The sequence below is a fragment of the Heliconius melpomene genome, chromosome 10 (assembly GCF_056956725.1).
Source record: "Heliconius melpomene rosina isolate 202511_hmr_F chromosome 10, ASM5695672v1, whole genome shotgun sequence".
NCBI lineage: Eukaryota > Metazoa > Arthropoda > Insecta > Lepidoptera > Nymphalidae > Heliconius > Heliconius melpomene.
This window is the reverse complement of record NC_140398.1, coordinates 17,900,913-17,924,531: the sequence shown is the minus strand read 5'-3', so window position 1 is coordinate 17,924,531 and position 23,619 is coordinate 17,900,913. Positions and strand designations below refer to the sequence as shown.

At 33.3% G+C, this 23,619-nt stretch overlaps 1 protein-coding gene and 1 non-coding gene across 2 annotated transcripts; both read left to right on the top strand.

The window, feature by feature from the left end:
- The first annotated feature begins 4,314 nt into the window (after positions 1-4,314).
- On the top strand, positions 4,315-4,386 carry TRNAQ-CUG (transfer RNA glutamine (anticodon CUG)). The gene has a single exon. It is a non-coding gene; the product is annotated as a tRNA-Gln (tRNA).
- Positions 4,387-11,656: 7,270 nt separating this feature from the next.
- On the top strand, positions 11,657-23,074 carry LOC146536046 (uncharacterized). The gene is made up of 2 exons (XM_085191802.1): positions 11,657-11,815; positions 21,183-23,074. Exons 1-2 carry the CDS (start codon positions 11,768-11,770, stop codon positions 21,666-21,668), a joined length of 534 nt encoding a protein of 177 aa, XP_085047928.1. The 5' UTR covers positions 11,657-11,767; the 3' UTR covers positions 21,669-23,074.
- Positions 23,075-23,619: the final 545 nt, after the last annotated feature.

Here is a 23,619-nt window from a genome sequence, read left to right as displayed (position 1 = left end):
ATAAAAGAAATGATAAATGATTTTACTATGATAAATTAAAACGTCTCATATAATTTATACACTTAATAAATTACTTATATTTTATTAAAACACAATAAAAATGTAACATTTGAAATAATTTCTACGATTCAAATAGTCATAATGAAAGCAATTAAAAGCTTATACGAAGCATTCGTTACAGTCTTCATTGCGTTACATTTTATAACAGGGTTTCTCATACAATGGCCTGCAAGGAGAAATGATAAAAAATATATTTAAATTTGTCACATTTGAAAATGCTGTAACAGCATGTACTGTAATAAGTAATACTATAATGTTAAAGTGAGCTTTTAATATGGCAGTGTGCGTTGTTTTTGTAGGTTAATGAAATTAATTAACGGTACGCAAGTGTCTATAGTGTTTAGTTGAAATAAATATTAAAAAAGTATTTTGTATAAATCAAATATGAAATGTTGAAAATATTAAAAGAAAAACAATTTAAAGACATTTAAATATTTCATTCATTTTAAAACCGTGACGCGCCGATTTGAGTGTGGGTTTTTTAATGAAAGTTTTGTTTATTATGGTGGTTCTTAGCTACGTTTTATGAAAATCGAATTAGAAGTTTAAGAGCAACAAGCGCTTTGCTAATACGAAATAGCTTTTTTTAGAGTTTTGTTTTTGAAAATTTTAATGAATGCTATCGGCGTAAAATTTCACAGTCTCTGCCATTTAACCATTAAAATTATAACATTTAATACAATTGTAACATCACAAACTACACGCCTGTCGCCTGTCGCCTGTCAAGTGTCGACGCCGCGCGGTGGATTTGCATGCGCGTTTTATTGTGAGCTTTCGTAATTAATGGAAGCTTTTGATTACATTATTTACGTTTATATTATTTTTGTATTGTGTAGTGTGTGTGGGTTTTTTTTACATTTTTGATTATTTTATATTTACTCTATATATTTTATACTCTCCATTCGCAATAATTGAAGGGAAATAATTATTATAAATTGGGGGAAATAATTAACGTGTTAAGTTCTAAGCATGTCTTGCATTCTTCTTTTTTCTTCTGTTCCTTTTGCAACTACGTTTTAGAAACTGGAGGGTCCTTTATTATGTTTAATACTAAACTTAATACTATATATGTTCAATATATATGTTCAGTTAAGTAATATTTAAGTTTGCAATTAAAAATATTTTTTAATGATTTTGATTCCTATAAATAAAATCAATGATGGGAACGTTCAAACTTCATGTACGGTAAATGTTATGCTTACTATATAATTTAACGGTGTAGTTACCTAAACTTAAATCTTTTACTTAAGATAGTAGTGGAGCCTGAGAAGGAGGAGAACGAAGTGACCTATCGCTAGATCTCTCAGCCTACTTGGTGAACAAAAATATAATTTTATATTGACTTATTGACCCATACTACTTTCATGATTAATTCATATTATGTAGTGTCAGTCCACCCTATTGGTCATGTGAGTTATGTCCACAAACATTTTGAATATTATATCTATATTATTGCTGAGCTCATATTGATGTTACACAAATTTTGTGTTGATGCAAATAAAAGATGCGTGGAAAGAAATGACTTGATACTTGACTCATCTCATCTAAGTGAAGGCTGATCAACTTCTGATCCTTTAAGTTTAATTACTTTAAATCAGGGTGAATGAGTTCAGCTACTCATTGACGGTCTGCAGTCCTGTAGTTTCGTCTGTGCGTTGTCTGTTAGTCACTCATTAATTCAATCAATTTTATAGCTTCTTTTAGCCTGTATTGAGAGGCACAAAACTAAAACAACTAACAAATACATCAATATAATTTCATCTAAAATACATTTCCTAAACAAAACAGATTATACAACCAACCAGACAGGTTACACAACCAGCTTTTATTACATAAGTATCAAATTTTATCAATCTACACACTACATCACCGGACTGACCAAGTGACCATACCGTTTTATTGCATAACAATTATCTTCACGGGGGGTAGCGTTTACTTTACCCTTATGTCAAATGCATTTGTATCTGCTACTACAAGTATCTATATTGTTATTTTTATAGAACTGACCACTGGCCACCGACCAGTATCCGAAGATATCCTTCTAATTCAATTATGAAGCTTTTAATTCTGTTTCAGCTAATTGGATTAGATACTTTATTTGTTCGGGTAATTCAAGGTATATTCATATGGAAAAAGGATATGTTTTTTATTCAGATGGATAAGTTTGTTTTAATTATCTTTCATCTCATCGTATTTTTGTAAGAGACGTAAAAGTAGATAATGAGGTCTGATAACAACACATTGTCTTGTTGTGTGCGCCGTGTTGAGTTCCGTCATTCAACACGCAATATTTGCGAAAATTCGTCATAAAGTGAGGAATAGAGTCTTAACAACAGGTTCCCTTTGCCTACACTGCTATGTGAGAAAAACATGAAGATGTTTGTAAAGACCCTTTCAAAAAGAACCTGCACCAACCTACTTTAGAAAGGAGCTCTTTCTAACAATGGGTTAATTTAAAACCTCACATTTACAACCCTTAGCCGCACGCGCAACCCCCGTCCAATCACGCCTCATCGAATTATTCAATTGCGTTACAATTAATATTAAAGTTAATGTGATTATATGTTCGTTTCAAAAGTTGTAATAATTGCTTTGAAATTTACGATTTGTTACAAACGAAATAGTTTACGAGTACAGTTTTATGATTATTGTTATACTCGTAAGTAAGCATCTATCATATTGTAATAATATAAGTAAGCTAATTGAATCATCGTGGCGCAGCGGCACAGCGTCTCATTGTAAATGGGATGGATGTGGGTTCTATTTCTGATCGGGGGAATGACCGATGGATGTTATTTTCTCGCACCGGTAACAAGACAAGACGCAGCATTAGAATTGTGCCATTCGGGATACAGCAAATTTTTAGGGTAAGCAGAGGGAACCTGGGAACTTTACGTTCAGACGCTTCGTTCTCCATTAAGACACTTCCATTCCCCACTTTTCGATGAAGTCTTAAAGTTGCCAATTCATATTTTTAATTTAGAATCAATTTATAGCGCAGTAATGTGTGCTCAACTGGCACGCTCGGAACGCCATAATCAAACGACGATACCATACCATCAATTTACAGGTTTTGAACTAAGTTTGCTATTCTAGTTATTTTTCCAGCTTCACACTGTGTCCCGCACAGATGCAGAGGGAACCTAGTATCAAGACACGCCGTTCCCCACGCACCGCCTGAATTCATGTTGAGTTGCGTAACTAAACACCACAAATCTAAAATCTTCTATCACTATGTTCTGCATTATGTGGATTATTAATTTTAATTAATATATATTTACACTTTTTGACCATTTAAAGACACAATTTAGTGAAATTCTCTTACAGACGTTTGAATTATGCCAATAAAGTTTTAAGTTGAATATTAAATAATTGGTACTACACACTTTAAAGGACCTCAAACTTCATTTATAATACAGAATAAACTAAATTTGTAATCTTATTAGATTTATCGACACTTGGGAGAACACTTCCTGGGTGTGTCATACAATATGATCGATAGTAAACGATGTCCTCTTCATATAGAAACGCTCGATCAATTTTTAAATTTAATTTATATATTATTGTATTTGCGATGATAGGGAGTTATTTCATCAAAATTTATGCTATATGACCATCTGGCATATTGAATAAGATCAGAAGTTACTAGTTTATTTCTCATTTATAATCGGGTTTTTTTTTATTTAGTGGGAAATGAGTGTCATAACACTAGGTCCTATCTACCCACTCTGCTATACGAGGCGGCGGGAAGCTAAAAAATTATATTTCACTTAGAAATTTTAAGGTTGAGTTTGTTAATACGTGTGGGCAGTGTCTAAGTACGTCAAGTCACGTTTGGTCTATTTAATGGGTGAAGTTTCTATTATAACAAAAGTGTCACTTCAAGCGAGATTTGAATTCACAACCCTTGAATAAGATCGATCGATCTATATAAAACTAAAGTGTTTGTTTGATTGAACATGCTCATCTCAGTAGTTACTTTTTTTACTTACATACTAAAAATTATTTTAATTTATTACAAAACTATAATAATTTATCGTGTACCTACTACAGGTACAATAGGGTACATGGAAACGCCTGTAGACTTTGGGCACTTAGAACGTGTCATGTGTCATACATAACTTTCAGCTATTTCAGTTTGACCACGAGGTCGAATGGTAAAAAGCTAGTAAGTTTACAAAACAGGATAAAAAACTGTTTAGTGATACTACTAAGAGACGGAATTAATAGTAAATTTGCTTACATCGTGTCGTAGGCCCCATGGTGTAATGGTTAGCACTCTGGACTCTGAATCCAGCGATCCGAGTTCAAATCTCGGTGGGACCTTATTTATAGTCATTATAAGCGCGTCTCATTTTATTTCTTCTTATAACATTTAATAAAATTTGTTAAATTATTTGTTATGTTAATTTAAGCTGTTAGAATGACTATTTTTTAATTGTTATTGTTTAGTGCAAGAATGTCATATTTCAATTTAATGCCGGAGTGTCGTGTACATCGGATTGGACGGCGTACGTACACGAAGGTGTTGAATTCGATTACCATTCAAGGTATTAACTTTTTTTGTATCTCAATATGCAATGTATCGAAAATTAAGCCGAAAGTGAAAAATGAAGTGTCTTTACACTAGGCTCTCTCTATCTACTTATAGTTAAAGAGAGATAAGCGTGACGCGGTAAGAACCGATGACGTCAAAGTCGTTGTCGTAGAAGCTAAAGTTAGGAAAGTTGGACTAAGTTAAAGTTTTGTAGAGGTACGTATTGTCTTTGTGTATAGGTTTCATGATAATAAACTTAAAATATCGGATGTACCGAGTCTCTGGCTTTAAAATTGATTTTGGTTTTCTCTTTATTTTAAGCTAACGCGTTTACAGTCAGATACTATACTCACTGCACTGCGATGATTCTTCATTATAAATCTACATATTTAGAACAGATAAAAAGTAATAATAAATATACTTATTGAGAACGAAGCTTAAATTGCATATCTGAGAGCTTTCAAAGCAACGCAACGAGCTTGAAAGCATCGGGAAACAATAAATAAAAATTTAATACACGGACGTCGTCAGCACGTGTCGTCCACGCGTCTCTCCCTAACATGTATACATATAAGTGTATGTATGTATGTATGTTATATAATAACTAGTCAAATAATTGCACTTTCTAAATTAATCTTCTGTAGTGTTTGTTAATCTTTCAAAATGTTTTTTTTATCTTACACAAATTCTTCAGCTCCTTAATATAAAAACCAGGAAAGTTCATAATCAAGTACTACGAGAGCTTTGTAAGTTATTCAAGTCATCTACTTTACTAATCCTGAGGATAAGAGGTTTCTCTTTCATAATTATATGAGACTAGCGACCCCCTTGCGGCTTCGCCCGCTTTTACTACTGGATTATTCATATAATGTATGTTTGCAAAGCACTTAAGATAATGTGAAAATTAATTAAACCCTAATGCAACCCGCATTTTCGTAGTTTCAATAAGGATTTTCCAATTGTTTTACACAGCAAGGATTTTTTAATAGGTACCGAAATTTTAAATCTGTGCTACTAATCTTTTCAAGTACTTATTAAAATATATTTAAATGACTATTTTAGATAGTTAAATTACTATTTTTAAACGGAAGAAATTATAAACAAAAACCTACCTACTAATGACTACTACAAAAAATATGAAACCAAGTAGGTATGTATATCGCGCTGAAATAATACATTCAACTCCAATTATCCAATACGTGCAAACGCATTTAAATCTTCGTTGCTATAAAGGCAGGCGGGTTTTTTTTTTCGAGCTTGTGGTTAATGCTGAAGAGGGTGTTCTGTCCCTCATGAAAAGCAAGCACGACGTGGCTGCCTGTGAGGAAAATTAAATAGAATGTATCGGCCGGGAATCGAACCCGGGCCGCCCGCGTGGCAGGCGAGCATTCTACTACTGAACCACCGATGCGTGTAAGGCAGGCGGGCGCGTCGAACGCATGGCGAGTGGCGAGCCGTTTCGCAGCAAGGATTTTTTGATATTGTAACAACTTCTAAAGTACTTATTAAAATGAAAAACAGTAAAAGACAGTTTTGGTCTACATTAAATGGCCAACGTAACTAATGTACTTATTTATATGCTGAGAGTAAGGGATAAGTGAAACTTGAGTAACATACAACTGATGAGTCAACGGCGGGATGTGTCAACAATTAAATGCGTTTTTCTGTAAAACTATTCGCAATTTCGAAATATTGTAAAAAGCTAATTTTATCTTCGTTTAACGTAGAAATTTAATAAAGTATTTTAAAGGATAAGGATTAATACCATTATGGAAAAATATCCCTCACAATAAAAAATATATTGAAATTATTATTTTTAGACAGAAAAATGATCACTACACGTTATTCTTAAAAGATACGAATATGCTCTCGCGGACTTTTTTGTAGATCTTATTAAGAGGAACAATACTCTAGTACATTTTTTTCATGTAGTACTTACCATTAGAGCAGCGCATGCGCGAAAGTGTCTCAACGGGTAGGACTTTATACACATTTATAGTATTTATGTTAATTTACATAAGAATGTACAAATAATAAACTATATATAAACCTTCCCTGAAAAATACTCGACCTAATGGTGAAAACCGCATCAAAATCCGTTGGGTGGTTTAGAAGAAGAAGAGTTAGAAAGTTCAGACAGACACGAAAAGCGACTTTGTTTTATAAGATATAGGATGATAAGCTTCTTCATCTCCTTCGTCATAAGATATTAAATGGAAATTGGTTATTATTTAGCGGCACACTGTCTGGTTGTTGGGGGAATGAATTTTCATTTCTTCGCTCCTAGAAACGGGACACTATTGTTTTAGTATCTATTTTTTTTATTTTACGATGGTAATTATAGTAGGGTATGCAAAGCGAACTTAGTGTTATGACACTTCGTTCCCCACTTTGCGCGCAGTTTTAGAGACATTAATTAAACGCCACGTTTACCTTATTACAAGAGCGAGAAAACGTAAATTATTCGTTTCCCCAAATAAGAATCGAACCCACAACCACCACGTTTACAGGTATAAACTTTGCCATATGAATGAGAGCATAAGGCACGCTTCTCTTTTCTCAGTTCAACAATCGCTCTTTCGCTACTTGTTTTAGTATAATCATTAAATATTTGCTAAACACTTATGATGTTTACACTTTTAAGCCTTTAACCACTTTTTTATCAATACACAAAAAAATAATCAACACAAACACTTCAACATAAAAATAACCGCAAATATAATGCCCAACATAAATGCAATCACATAAGCAAAATCCATTTGAAATATTTGAAAAGCTAAGTTTTGCGTGGGAAAGCGTGCGCGAGCCGGTCGCACGACAGGCACGTGGCCGCCCCCTGACACCCCCTACCACCCCCTACCACCCCTCACTCGCATTGGGATATAAAACTACCCCATTATGCACAGTGGTGTAGAGCTTAGTGACATCGGATGTTGGAAATTATTCTGACAGGGTGGTATTTTTAATCTTTTATAATTTTAAATTACAGTTTTTTCCATGATTAAGATTCGTAATTGAGATTTATGTATCTTTATGTATTTAAGATAGTGATGAGTGACTCCATTCTCCACTTAGATTTAGATATTAGATAAGATCAATAATATTGTGCAATTAGAACAATGAGAGCGTAGTGCAACGTCGGACTGTGAACGCGACGGTTGTAGGTTTAATTAATTTTCTCGCTCTGGTAAAAAGAAATAAAGCGTGGCGCTGAGTTCCGCCACTCAACACGCAAAATCTTGAATAAATAAATCAATAACCATAAAGTTCTCGAGGCCGTCGTAGTGCAGGTCGCAGGGGCACAAAAGGGTGAATGTAAACGCGGCAAGGTTCAATTCCCACTCGATGAAAATGAGATGTTTCATACTTTTATTTCCTCGCTTTGGTAACGAGGCAAAGCGCAGCGTTGGGTTCCGCTATTAAACACTCAATGGTCTCAGATTTCGACGGACAAATGCAAAAGGTGCGGAGCAACACTACTTAATACTAGGCTCTCTCTGCCTACCCCGCTACGTGCGGGATGCAGTTTGAAGCTGAAAAATAAATAACATAAAAATAAAAATTATATTATATTGTTATTAATATTTATTTAAATAAAGAATATTTATACTTCGAGGCTGTCGTGGCAAAGTAGTACAGCGTCTAAATGTCAACACAATGGTTTTGGGTTCGATTATTACCAACAATTCGGGAAATAGATTCTCTATGGTAGACTGAAGTGAATCGTGAAGCTGAAAAGAAAATAAAGAATGGAGTGAACATTGGTGTCGCCGCTTCACACAGTAGTACGGCGTTCCTTCTATTAACATTATATCATTAGTTACTGATACTCCTCCGGGCGCTCCCCTGTCCCGGCTGTCCCCAGTCGCTGCAAGTCAACACGGCCAACACGGGCGCGGGTTGTTTGCTGCAATATCGATGTGTATCCACGCAACTACTACACTGATTGATCAGTGGGGTGGAAGATTGCGTTAGGTAACTAGTCACTTTATAGTTTTGTCACAGAGGGTAGTACAGCTTTGATTATCATTTAGGAAATATTTATAAGTCATTCGAATTTTTGAGGATAGCCTGAAATAACGTAAGGTTAACACAATTTATTCTTCACTTTCCGCAAATTACATTACTACAGAAGGAATTTTATATAACTTTAAATACTATAATCACTACCCCCACGGTGAGATGGAACCCACAACCTTTGTATTACAATATTCCACTGCGCCATGATGATCTTTGACTGATTGACAATTTAATTAATAAAGCATGAATAAAGCATTAATAAAGCAAGCGGCGGCACGTGGCTCTCTACGTGCTGTTATACGTCTTCAATACATTTTTACGAAACGTGAATATTTCTTAGGAGTTAAGTAAGAGTTTTGGAAATAGGCAAGGAACGCGAGGTGTCGTAACAGTTATTTCTCTTTACATGTAGGGAGATTTGTAAATATTTTTTCTAGCTTTACGGTAGCTTAACTCTGTGTTAAGACACTCCGTTCCCCACGCACCACCCAATTTACGATACAGTGCGTGTTAAAGCTGTAGATTATCATATACCTACTATATCACTTCCCACTGACCACGATTTTTTAATGTGATTTTTATCTATAATTTTTATTGTTCGCAAGTACATATTTTTATTACACTCATAACACCATGGTCTGCCTGATACAGACAAATCACTCAGAGAGAATGTTTGAGTGTAAACGTGATGATTGTGGGTTCGATTAACAGTCTGGGATTTTTTTCCCACCAGCAAGGTGAATTCTGCTACTCAACAGGCATCGTTGCAAATCTCTGATGACCCTGCCATACCTGCCTGTAATAGACAAAGTAATCAGCAAATATATGTAAAGAGCTATCGATTAAATATTAATACACTGTAAACCTAACTTTAGAGATACATAAGGGTTGAACCCTATATTACATGTTAGATACGATCCCTTTTAGTATTCATAAGATTGACCTAGTTAGGTTGTTTTAGGTACATAACATGTATGGATCATTAACACTTGTAGTTTTCCTTACAATCTTGCTAAATTAACTTGATAGGTACTTGGGCAAAATTTAAGGTGATCAAATTATGATTTTTTATTTTCATATGTTTATAGAATTAAGTGCGTAAAAAAAACACTTTTTAAATTTTCTGATGACAAAAACGGAAGTGTTTTTTAAATGTATATACATTTTTCCACTTACTTCCTAACGCTGTAAAGAACCTCGAGCGTCGGAATGAGTTTCAAACGTTATCTATATAGATCAGATCAAGGTTAAATGTAATTTGCGATCTCAACACCATTTTTGGTGCAAACACTATTTTTATTATAATCTTGTGTAAATATTTCTTTTTTCAGTATGTAATTGTGATTTCATTTCCTATATTGAGCTCGTCTAGGTGCAGCGCAAATGCGTGCGATTGTGTTTTCGATTCCTACTTGGGTGAAGAAAATATTTAATATTTTCATTTCCTAGATCTGGCCAGGCAAAGCGCGGCGTTAAGTTCCGCCTCTCAACTCGCAATGCTTCATGAATTTAGCGGTAAGTGAGGGGTGGAAGTGCTTTAATGGTGAACAAAGCGTCTTAATACTAGGTTTCCATTTTCCTTTTCCTTATCCTGCTATGTGCGAGTTACGAAGTGAATCTAAAAATATACCTACATAATATAGTAAAATAATTTCACTATCACACATATATAACATATTTGGTATTTATATCTAATTTGTCATTTAGTATAGTTTGTTTGATTCACATAGTCATGTTAAGTAACATTATATACTGTTTTTTGTTAGAATCACAATTTATAACTTTATATATAATAAATAATCATTAATTTAGATGATTGTTGGTTCGATTCCCACTCAGGAGAACGAGATAATTTTTTTTTTTATTTTTTGTTCTTTTAACAAAAAAAAGCTAGCTTTAGACAGAGCACGGTTTTGAATAGCGCTACCTAGCGCTGCGCTCTGACTAGTATAAAAGATAGAGTCACGCAATGTTGCAAAAATATCGTGGTAAGTGGAGAATGAAGTATATTAACACTCCCTCTGCCTACCTTACTAAGAAAAAAAAGCGTCAAGTTTTCCCTGAATTTGAACTTAGAATTTGAACCCATAACCACAAAGTACAGTAAAAAAATCGAATCGAAACATAACACAATTATATAAAAACAGACGTCTATATTGTTAAAAATATTTTTATATTATTATCTACAAAGCTTTTGTGACAGACAGTTGTCAGCTCTAAGTACCTCCTGACGTTAGATATCAAAAAAATGTACAGAAAATTCCAACAACCCATATTATTTCAAGGAACTTAGAAATTATTTTTTCTGTGTCATACTTATCGTTGTAGTAAAACGATGTAGTAATACAATGAAGTAATGTAAACTAAGCTATCACTTCTTTCACCATTTGCTTTCTATATAGACATATGGCGTGGTGGGTGACGAAATTCCACGCTTTGTCTATACAGGCCTAGTTACACTTTTAGAAAGGAATTTTTTTGCTCCACGTTGTAACCCGCACATACCAGGGTAAGCAGAGGGAACCTAATGTTAATATTCTTCGTTCTTTAGGAAGTTCTGTTCTCCACTTACCGCCGAATTCTTGAGGCATTGAGTGATGGAAATCAACGCCGCGCTTTCCCTCGCTACCAGAGAAGAAAGAAAAATTTAACATATTAAATATTTCATTCCCCTGTTGGAATTTAACCAAAAAACATTGCCGTTATAATCGCACAAAAAATTAGGTACATTGGCGTAATTTAACGCCACGGTTTTTTTAACGAAGAAATACATTTTCTTAAATTTCGCGCTGTATCTTCCATATAGTAGGATGAGAAAAGGTAACCTAGTGCGTGAGACACTCCTTTTTCTCTATCATCCGAATTCTTAACAATGCATATAGAGTGAGGGACCTCAATGCCACACTTTGCTTTACCAGATCGTAGAAGCACAAAATTATTTAAACATATCCATTCCCCCCGAATGCGAATCGAACCCACGCCCATATGTTTACTGTTAGGCGCTGTTACTAGTGGTTATCTGTATTCTGTAATACTAGCTGTACGGTAGCGCGGGAGGGGTGGACGCCCTCGCTTTATTCCCTATCCAACTATCAAACGTAGCACACGCGTCGACTGTTACTTTTATTTATACAGTTTTACATCGTAAACATGGTGCTAGCTGACTTCTTGACGGAAACAAGGAGAAAGTGGCTACAGGTATGTAGAAGTTCAATAAATTTTCAGTTTTTAATGGATAATTTATGTTATTTTTACTTAAAATTGAAGTGCAAAGTGTTATGGGTTTGAAATGTGTAATAGTTTCGTAAATAAGAATGTGTAATTTTTTTTAAATAATTTTTAATTTATGGGTAGGTATTTTTTTATAATCTTATTAGAAATTGACAATAATATCGAGGTTATATTTTGTGATTTAAGTTTTTAGCGCTACAATTTTTTAATTCATTCTATAAAAAATATATAAATTTACAAATTTCAAGATTCTAATAGGAATCTATCTAATTAAGTAATATGGAGCTCTTTAAGTTAACGTGAAAATAAATGTTATAAATAAAATATCGTCATAGCTCAGTGATAGTGAGACGACGCGCAGCGATTGTGAGTTCCATCCGAACTTAGGAGAATCATATTTAAATACATTACAAACGGAGTGTTTTAGCACTAGGTTCGCCTGTACTAAATTATAGATTTAAAATAGCTAGTTGTAGCTGCTGTATTAGAAAACCCTCATAAAACATATTATTCCATGTGCAGTGACTATGTGTATACATAATTATGTGGTAGTTGTAGATTCAATTCTCGGATATATTTTAAAGAAAAAAAAGTACTGTTTATTCTTTATCCTTCATTGCGTTAAAACGAAACTAAACCTACGTTAATTATATTATCAGACCGCGCTTTTGTTGTTCATTTGCATAATTTTAAGGAAACATAATGATAATATTGTACATATATAATTTTAAAATTTAGCTTTTACAAGATAAGGAATGCCAAACTGACATATTATAATCGTATTTTTGAATGTTTGTTCTGGTGTTATCGCAGCACCAACACCAGAGACAGACCGACAGTGCTAACTAAATATTGGTATAAATCTAACGTCGACGTCGTTAACTAATCGTCGCGAAATTATTTAATAGATATTACAAAAACTATGTGAAAGTCATATTTTTTAAAATATTTTTTCGTAGTTATTTAATACTAGTTTATGTCATTAAATAAATATTTATATGGATTGGAAAATACATATATTTTTATTTTCGCGCATTTTTATCTAGTAAGATGGAAGAGGGGACCTAGTAACTAGTTTCTTAATCAATATTGTGAAATTATCATAGGTTTAAATTTGCGTCTCTATGATTTAGTTAAAATGCCCATTTAAAAGAAATAGTATAAATAAAAAACTAGATAAAAAAATATTGTAATTTCATCGTTTTGATAACTATGCGGCCTTGGCAACACGCAATGCCACGAGAATTCGGCAGAAAGTGGGGAACAGAAGTGTTGTAATAGGCAATGCAGTATCTTAACACTAGGTTTCCAGGTATCCTCTGCTTACCCTGCCATAGCCGGGATACAGCGTGAGCTAAAAAAAAACAGAACCACTTAGCTTGTAGCTTGAAGAGTAAATATATTTTGAATATAACTGTAGTACTTTAATAGAGTTTTATTGTACTTTGAATTCTTATCTTATCACAATGATTATGTTAAATACTAACATTTGAGTCGCACTTGGTGTAGTACACATTAAGTCTTAATAACATATCTTAAGAGACGACGCAGATTTCGTGAAACTTTAGTGGCCAATTCAATAAACCAATTATTATATAGCAATGTCGAAAACGAATTATATTGATATTGACTTTTTGAAAAAAATTAACAAAAAAGTTAAATGACGCAATGTACTAAATGTTAATGGAAATTTGCGAAAATACAATAGTGAAAACTGCATTTAAATCGCTTCAGCTGTTTCACACAGACAGACAATAAGATAAACAGATACAGACTGCTTATTATAGGTATAGATATTTATAAATATATTTATATAAACATTGGCATAATCACTAAAAAGCGTAATTCATAATTGTCCAATTCACACGTAACTTGTATTGTCGTTAGCAAACACTACTGCAATAGTGTTATTTAATAAGTATCATTAGCAATAATTTCTAAATAATTATTATATAAGTGTATTAATATATAAAATTCTTCTGTTATTGAATGACTGATAGTCAACGTACAGACGTAACGTGCTGGCTTTGGAAAATTTGACTTGCGAGTAGGCTATGGGGTGTGGGGGAGCACTAAGATAGGATTTCTCAAAATTCCTACGCGACTGAACAGACGGACTGATAAAACAAACGAGAATTTCCATTTCATGTTTAAAAGTTACGAGAATAAAGTTACGGACGACGACTAGTTTACTGTAGTTTTCTTTCTTTTAATATTTATAGTTTGTATATTTAAATATCGCTCGGAATAATATTTTTCTACGTTGTATCCCGCAAAGAAGGAACCTAGTGTAAATAAGTTCCTTACTAACCGTACCATTTTCGAAACATTGCCTGTTGAGCGGTAGAATACAACATCACCTTTGTCTTGTTACCAGGACAAGGAAATTAAAAAAATATAATCTCCAAGTGCGCAAACGGAAATAATTTAAACGTAATCATTCACCGAGCGGGGATCGAACCCCCAACCGTCGCGTTACCTGCCGCACACTTGTGACGCCATGACGACATCATGTATAATGTGTTATTAGAATGCCAATATTTATGTAACGTTAATATACTCATAGAGTTACACCTACAACCAGGGTACGATATACCTAAGTGACCGTCTAAGTGATCATCTATATAAATATAAACCTCATTTTTTTCATAGTTTCATGCTGTAATCCGCACATGGCAGGCATAACGTGTTGAATGGCGAAACACAACGCCGCGCTTTGCCACATCCTAAATATTTCATTTCCATTGTTTATCCAATAAATATAATAATAAACAAATGTTTAACTTTGATTAACTAAACTCTAAATATATTAGCTTTGACGTAGGAACATGGTGACGCAGCGGTAGGCGTGTCTGATTATCTGATAGACTAGATATTAGACGACGGGGGCAGTCGATACTATTCCTAAATTGGATTAAGTAAAAATGTATTTTTATCATTTCTTCGTTACATATTCCTTTGTCTTATCGGTAGTTATAGTACTGACATGACTTTAATTGTTTTGATGTAAATCATTGTCTCTACAGTCCTCATATAAATAGTTTATATACATTTTGTAGTGTTTACGATATGAGTGTGATACAGACATACAGGCACTGCATGTCATTGATAGTGTTATAATACGTAATAAATTATATTATTATTAAGAAACTGCTATTACTTATACTCTACATCATTAAAGATATATATCATATATATAATTAGTAAAATTCTTGCGTTAATTGTGACTGATAGACAACGCACTTGAAACTAGTAGTAGTAACAATATTTTTACATGCGTGTACAATATATTTATTTGTAAAAATCTCTCTACCGAGATGCTAACAACATAAATTATAACAAGCATACCTATAATAATTTCGACGTAGCTTAGTGAGAACGTATGGCTTAGTGATCAGAGCGCTTAGACGGTTTCCAAGAGGAGCGTGTTCAAATACGTTATACGTTTTTTTAAATAAGTAATAGGTATACTTTGTTTCGAAAATACGCACATACCCTGCGTTTACAATATAATATTATATGCTTACAGTTGTACCTCTTCTTATCTTGTTAGATGCAAATAAAGTGAAACTGAAAAAAATACCAGGCAAGCGTATTTCAATCTACGACCATCGTTGAGGCAGATGTATCTCAAGTGCGCCGCGGTGGAGTGATTAATTTTATATGATTATTTACACGCTATTCATTGAATCATATTATTCTATTTAAAAACCAATCATACGGTTATCTTTTTTCTATAATATGTTGAATAGCTTCCCTATGCGTCTATGAATATCAGTATCTATTTTTAATGTTTCATCCAAATAGAACATATATGCATTATGAAACTTCCACTAGAAGATGGTGGAGGTTGTAGAACTTATAGGCTACCCTTATGCGCGTACGATCGGGCCTTACACAAGAATTAAAACTATGTTCACCGTGCAACTCCACCCACATAATTATAGCCACGCTTTTCAAAATTCAACTGACACTTTAAAATATATCCTATAGCCTATTCAAAATCAATTTAGCTCTCAAGTACATAATTTCTCAAGCGTTTATGTATTATACGTACATGATAAATAAGATGTTCCTGTCAGAATGTTCCATACATTTACATGATAAGAGTCACCCCGAGCGTCGCCGACAAACAATCGACGACGAAACTATTGTTGGAAATCATTATCACAACAAAGAAATGATTACGGATCACTTTAAATATAAGTATTACAAGTAGCTTGCTGCGTTAGGTACACACTTATAATTGTTTTTTTTGTGGATTCCCGAAAATTATGTGGTGCGTGGACTTAATAATAGGTCCCCACTGCGTTCCCTGGTGGAGTATAGCTCCCTTGGTATACCGTGCGGGTGGACAATATTCCAAAAGTTACTTAATTATTGTAAACATGATAACTAATATATTTGTTTACTATATTATATTATAGTATCTGCTATCTATTCGTAATGTCCAAGAAGTGTTTATGAGACACTTAAAATGCATAGCTTATAGGCAGCTTCTTCACACAACCTACTGAAAGGGTAGGCCGTGGTGGCGCAGCGGCACAGCCTCTCACTTTTGTGACTTCGACTTCGGCTTGGGGTAATAATTATATTTATTTCCTTGCTCCTAGATAGATAAGGCGTGGTGCTGGGTTCCGCCATTCAACACATAATGTCTGTTTGGGTGGAATGTTTTTATCTTCTTAATGACATAGCTCCATTGGTTTATAGACTGTAAATGAATACATCGAATAAATCACAGTAACGAGAGCGGGTTGAGCTCAACTCTGATCGGACAATCGCTCTAGAAACTGATAATAATTTCTATCAATTTTGAAGTAGGTAGGCAACTTCTACGAACTGTTGTTTATGAAGTAAACACTAATTTAATTTCTATTATCTTTACTTGCGTTTTAAGTTATATGTAATTGCAGATTTGGCAGAGAGAGCTCAGTCACTCTGCTTTTCGCAATATATAGACGTTTGAAATATATAACTACGTAAAGTATATTGTTAGTAATGGATCATTTTGATTTTTTTTAACTTCACGCACGTATCCTGCATACATCGAGATAGGCACAGGGATCCTAGTGTTAGGACACTGTTCTACACGCACCGCCCCACACTCAATGCCGCACTTTGTCTCGTTACCCAACCTACAAAATAATTGATCTCCCGAGAGGGGTTTGAACCCACAACCGTTGCGTTGACAGTCAGATGCTGTGCCACAACCGCCTCGATACAGATAAAATAAAAATATTTTAATTGCCAAAGGATGAATGTCTTACAAGGTACTCGTTATCTTTATGAAAATCAATTATAAAAGTTAAATTTCATTTAGTAATATTACAAGAATAACCTTCAAAGTAGACAGTATATTATTATGATGTTATTAAAATAAAAGCTGTATTTTTATTTACGGTAAAGGTGAGGTGCCCGAAGTAATTTTGACCACATGTACAACAGGTTATTCCCCTGAGTGGGGATCGAACCCAAACCTTAGAGTCACACCCTTAGAGTCGCACCTTTGTGCGCAGGGGCCTCGACGGCCTTTATAATATTAGTATAGTCATAATTTTATACACATAGACCTTCAGGAATTTTGATGACAATAATATCTGAAACGATCCCACGTCTTAATGGCATTCCAAAGTCACTCCTCACTTTGAATGAATTATTACAGCTATTTCAATAATTGGAAAATTACAGAGACAGGCTATCGAACGATACTTGTTTAATAGATAAGGGATATACATGCTTGATTAAAATATTTATTTTAGTTGCCATTGCGGCTTCGACCCCCACTAGGACTTTGCTGGAAGCCATTGACGCAATTCTTTTAGATTCGATTCCCGCTTACTTAGTTAGAATCGCACCCATTTCGTTTGAATTATTCGTAGTCTAGCACCTTCTAACTATTTTACGTCGGTATGTTAGTTTTAATGACGTCATTATAAGAGTTGTGGTATATAAATGTTTCATAAGATTGCGTGTTGTAGTTCTATTAGTACCTAGTAACTTAATATTTTATGGTTAAATTATTGTATACACGAAAAAAATACGTTCATGCAACGATTCTTTGCAAACAACCAAAAGAAATTCAATGGCTTCCAGAAAGTGTTTTTTAATAAACAGAAATTTCTTTAATAAAATTAAGTCAAACACATAAAACTCATACGTAATACTTATCATGAAAAATTTATTAAAGACTAAATATTTTAAGAACTTTTGGTATTAAAATATTTTTTAAATACCTATACTCTTTTTTTTTGGATTGGCGAATTTACCTCCTAAAAATACTTGAAAAATTTATTGGAATTCGAACCCTGAATCATCGATACGTTGTATTTTTTGTTCTCAGTTTTAGAATTGACAATATAATATTTTTTTACTGATATCTTATGGTTAAAATTAAGATACTATAGTAGAGAATGAAATAATTTTGCCAATAAATATCTACTAAATGCAAATATAAAAAAAACGACTCTGTGGCGCAGTGTTTCACTATATAAGTGATGATTGTACATTCAATTCCCACACTCGGGATAATGATAGTATTAAAATTATTTTTATTTCTCTGTTTTGGTAGACAAAGCGCAGCTTCTAATTGCGCCACAGAACTTTGTTTTAAAAAATTGGTAAAATGCGGGGAATGGACTCTCCGTTCCCTACTGTTCCCTAAAATGTAGTCTGTAGGTGCTTTTATACATTTTGGGTTTTTTTTTAATTTCACAAGGTCAGAAAGACCGTTGACGTGCAAGTTTCCGCGTCAGTAGAGGTGAGTGTGGTCACGGTTACCGACCACCCCTAGCGTGTCCTTTAATATATTAATTATTATATTTTTAAATAGGTAGGTATATGTAATATATGTATATGTTAAATAATTTAGTAAATGTACACCTGTAATGGTACAAATGTCGTTACACCCTGGAAGCAAATAAATCGATTATTATCAGATTTCGTATCTTGTTTGAAAATAGAATGTTAGGTTTTTTTAGCTTCACGCTGTATCCTGCACATAGCAGGATAGGCAGAGGGAACCTGAGTACCTAATGATACGACACTTCTTAATTTAGGCTTTATCAAACAAAAACAAAACAAAACTGTACTTGTATATTAAATAACATAAAAGGACTTGGATTAAGTGGAATTTTCTTTTCTAAGTTCCATTTCCACATATTCGTTTCACCTTTTCAGTCTCGAGGGACACTCGTGTCCTTAATTAGGACAAGGTAACTTTGTAGGGCAGTTTGTATTAAGGTCCATTGAAGTGTTAGGTGGAATAAGTAATAGAGGCTACATAAGATCCTGTATATAACTTATAGTGATTTGAAATATTGCGTGTTGCGGAACTTAGCGTTATACTGTGTGTGCCCGAGCAAGTCAAAAAAGTCGCCCCTAGTGAGAATCGAACCCACAACCACCACGTCTACAGTAGGTACGACATTCTCCCTCCGCGCCACGGTGGCCTTGATCTTGTAAAATTTGCTTTTATAAAATAATTAAATTTTTACGTTAATAACTATTAAAAAGTCACCTCGGGCGTTAAATGCAAACTATATACAATTTATAATTAGTATTTAATAATTTCGTATTTGAAGGTGAACTTACAGGTGTTTAAACTTCATCCTTTTATCTTGTATGAACAACCTCTGGCTAATTTGTATATGATTTATTCAACAGATTAACTATCTACTTATATTATATTTTGAATATTTACTTTCTATCTTTATTAGATTGTGTTTTAAATTGGAATTCCATTTTATGTTTTTCTAGTATATAAAAATGCACTAGGGAATATAAACCTAGTGTGATGTGACTTCGTTCGGCATCGTTACGAAATTAAGAAAATTTGCTTGTTAGTTCGTGGATATCCACAACAGTTTGCCTGTTCGTTATTAAAAAATATAAAATAAAATAAATAAAAAAATATAAACGTCCTTTAGTAGTATATATATATATAAATGATATTAATATATGTAGAAAGAAAATGTGTTTGAAAGACTTTCTGCCAAAAAGAAAATGTATAATGTAAATATAACTAAAATGCAGTTATTTATAGATCCTAAGCCATCGTATATCTGTGACTTTTGATGTCGTAATTCGATATCATATTTATTTGAAATAAATATATTAGATTAGAAAGTGACCTCAAGTATTAACTTTTGAGAAGTTCCATATTACTTTAATAAAATAATCTAAATTTCAAAATTGCTCTTTAAATATGTAACGAAAAGCTTTCTATTGGACTAATGGTACAACAAGTAACCTTATTAAAGTATTATTCAACTCTAAAAGTCAAGGTCAGCTATCGTCCTAACACTTTGATAGATTAAGTTTAATATAAAATTTTTACGTATCTACCACTCATGGTAGCGTAGGCATATAGCGTAGCGTAGGAAGATTTAAGTGTTAAAACACTTCGTTCTTTACTTTCCGTGTAACATTGAGGCTCGTCGCGGAACTCAACGCCGCGCTTTATATTGGAAATTTAAATACTATCATTTCCACGAATCGAAACGGGTCTAGAACCTCATCCCTGTACTAGTGCACTGGACTGTTTTGGGAATTAGGCAACGGAGTGTTTTAACATTAGGTTTCCTCTGCTTACCGTGCTTTATGCAGGTTACAACAACATAAATACAAAAACAACATATACACAATATATCCACGAAAGTAGACACTCTAACGCTATCTTTCAATCGATGCCCGCTCCAAATACTTAACGCCACTTTGGGAACCTATTGACCTAATTATCTAGTTAGATAAAGTGTAGATCAGTTTACACTACCTATACTTCTATACTAGTAATAGTTGAAGCACGTATTCGGGGTGAGGGAGACTTTATCAACCGACTACCGAGCAATAAAAGGTCCACATCTGGCGCTGATATCCTTTATATGAGCTTAGTTGGAAATTTGCTGAAATAATATTTTGTAGCCCAATTTATGTTTGAGGTTCAGGTTATTTATATGAAAGAAAAATAAACTACTTGTTCTTTCAATTTTTGCTTAAATAAAATTGTGCTGTTTTGTGCAATTTCGAAAAATCTTCTCTTTGCGCTCCCCTATACTCGTACTCCCTTAGCCAAATTCCAATTTCGAGTCCAGTAGCGTATCTGTGAGTTGTCTTTCACTCACTTAGTAAAGAAATCTCACAATTTGTATTATATTCTTAAAAAATATTGACATATTTGACAGAGCGTTTTATATCACAGCCACAGTGTGTACGTACACACGTCTCTTGAATAGGAACAGATTGTTTTAATTCTATTTTTTTGCACAATTTCTTTACTTATTATGTAATAACATGAAAAATATACACCAAATATACAAAAAAATCTTTTTTGCAGGCCTTCAAGCTATTCAAGCGAAACAAAAACCGGAAGAGCACAAGAAACAAAGTGTCACCAGCCCTGGTACGGTCACCATCTTACAGCGGCACTACGGACGCCACATCCGAAATAGACGTCCAAAATTTCTGCCCTTGCCGGAACACCGCACCCACCGACCCCACCGTACACATAGCTAGTGAATCCTACGACAATACCTATTATAACACCTTCAACAGCTACGACTTTACCAATGAGAGTTTACAAAGTTATAATAATTCTATATGCTCAGGCAGATCTGATTCAGCCTACGATTCTACGAGGTCCAGCCCATCCAGGTCCAGGCCGGTCTGTTACGCGACAGTAACGTACTTTAACGTTAACGACAGTGAGGACAGTAGCAGTATTCATACTGAATACACTTTGTTGGATTTCGACCCAGATGCTGAAGATGAGAAAGCTCAGAACATGATTAATGAAAGTTTAGAGTTAGTCAGTACTTTATAAGTTAGTTTTTAAAGTAGACCTAGGTTTTATTTGTTTTCGTAAAAGATTTAATATTCATGTGATGAGTGGATATGAAACTTTATTAGGTATTTTTTTATATAATTTAAATTTGTCAGATTTTGTGTGCTTTAGGCTAAATTATATCCAATAGAAGTTTGCAACTTTGGAGGCTAATATGAAGTATTTTACAGAAATGTATCTAATATTTTTTTAATTATATTACGATTTATTTATTATTTTAATTTCTATTCAAGAAATTAAGTGCCGTGTTTTGTAACTCAATGCAATGATAAATTGGACTGAGGAATAAAAAGAATTATATTTTAATCACAATCGTTGTACGAGGATTCAGGCAGGTCCTAATGTCGCCAAGATGCCATCAGTCTATACTAACATTATAAAGTTTCATGTTCATTGCTTCAATGTATCTCCAGTCAAAGTTACCTCGCGCACTTAAAATGTGACATATGTCATACAAATCTTTATTTACTTTTGATAATGCGGGTGAAGCCACAAATAAAACTATATTTATCTACACGATCAAAACATTTCAATAACATTTTCTTAATGTAATCTCAATTTTTTTGTATATTTTTTTCAATTTTAGCTTATTATTTAGAGGTCAAATGTTATGAAAACGAACTCTTTTCATAACGTACATGCTATAAATAGATTTCAATTATATATTAGAAGATAGGAGTAAAAGGATGATATAGCATTTACTATGTTTGTTATATTAATAAATATTATACATACATTCGGTTTAGATTAAGACTTCGTTATGTTGTCGAAATGATATTACATGATTATTGTGGGTTCGATTCCTACTTAGGGTAAAAAGTGATAGACTGGGAAACAGTGATTAATCACTAACTGGCCATTAACATTATGTATAATAAATGTCAATAAATTCTGAAGTCTCCACAAACATTTCTTATTAATTGCTTATTATATTTATTTTAAAGTATCTATTAAGTCAGTGATCATATCGTAGCGGTAACACTAAGTTTTTGGCTATACTGACTGGTATTGTATAAAATGGTATCCTTGTGTAGGGCTCCAAATTCAAGTTCAGCCAGGGGCCCCGAGGTTCCCTAAGACGAGACTGCCTTTATGTGTACCATCTATCAGACTTCAAACCCACAATCTTCGTCTGTGCTGATAATTTTTGCATTTTCACATGAAATATCAGATTTAATTATTTTAATTGTAAATAAATAAATATAATAGAGTATACCAAAGTAATTGTGATATTCTTTAAGTTTGTATAAAGATAATTAGTAGGTATACGTTGATCTCAAATAAATTCTATTTAGAATAAGTTAATAATTAATATTAATACTACAGTACTTTATCATATTCTATTGTAAATAAATTAGTAATATAATTTCTCAAATACCTACATATATTTTGTTTTATTATAAACCTTTTAAAATATGACACATTACATAAATTGAAAAAAAAAAAACAATAAGGTATATAAAAACACTTTTTTTATACTTATTTTTTTTTATACTTATTAGCTTCCAAAGCGGAAAAAGTAATAAAAAATATACTAAAACATAAAAAAAACAAAATATTCTTTATTCAAATACACTTTTGAATCGTCGAATAAAGATTTGTATAAATAAATTATACGCTAGCTATAATGATACGTATCTAGTAATGAAACAAGTGTGCTCACGTGAGTCTTCAAAAATACATTTTATTAAAACGCTTTTATTAGGTAGAGCTGTAACTAACCAATTAAATATAAGTAATTGTCTGAATTATGCGCACTTTTCATTGTTGTATCATCATGAAGAATGAAAATTATATGTTGCTTAGATGACAATACAACATGATGGTACCATCGAGCTGGTCTATAATGGATTTGGAAGTTGAGTGATGGAACCTTGGACTGCCTCCTAGTAAACATATCGAGTTTGTGCTCATTACATTTGTTATTATT

What these genes read in the sequence shown, in the direction of transcription:
- LOC146536046 (XM_085191802.1), top strand. Translation starts at nt 11,768, where the DNA reads ATGGTGCTAGCTGACTTCTTGACGGAAACAAGGAGAAAGTGGCTACAG. An exon ending in CAAGGAGAAAGTGGCTACAG is followed by an intron (nt 11,816 to 21,182) that starts GTATGTAGAAGT and finishes TCTTTTTTGCAG; the next exon opens with GCCTTCAAGCTATTCAAGCG.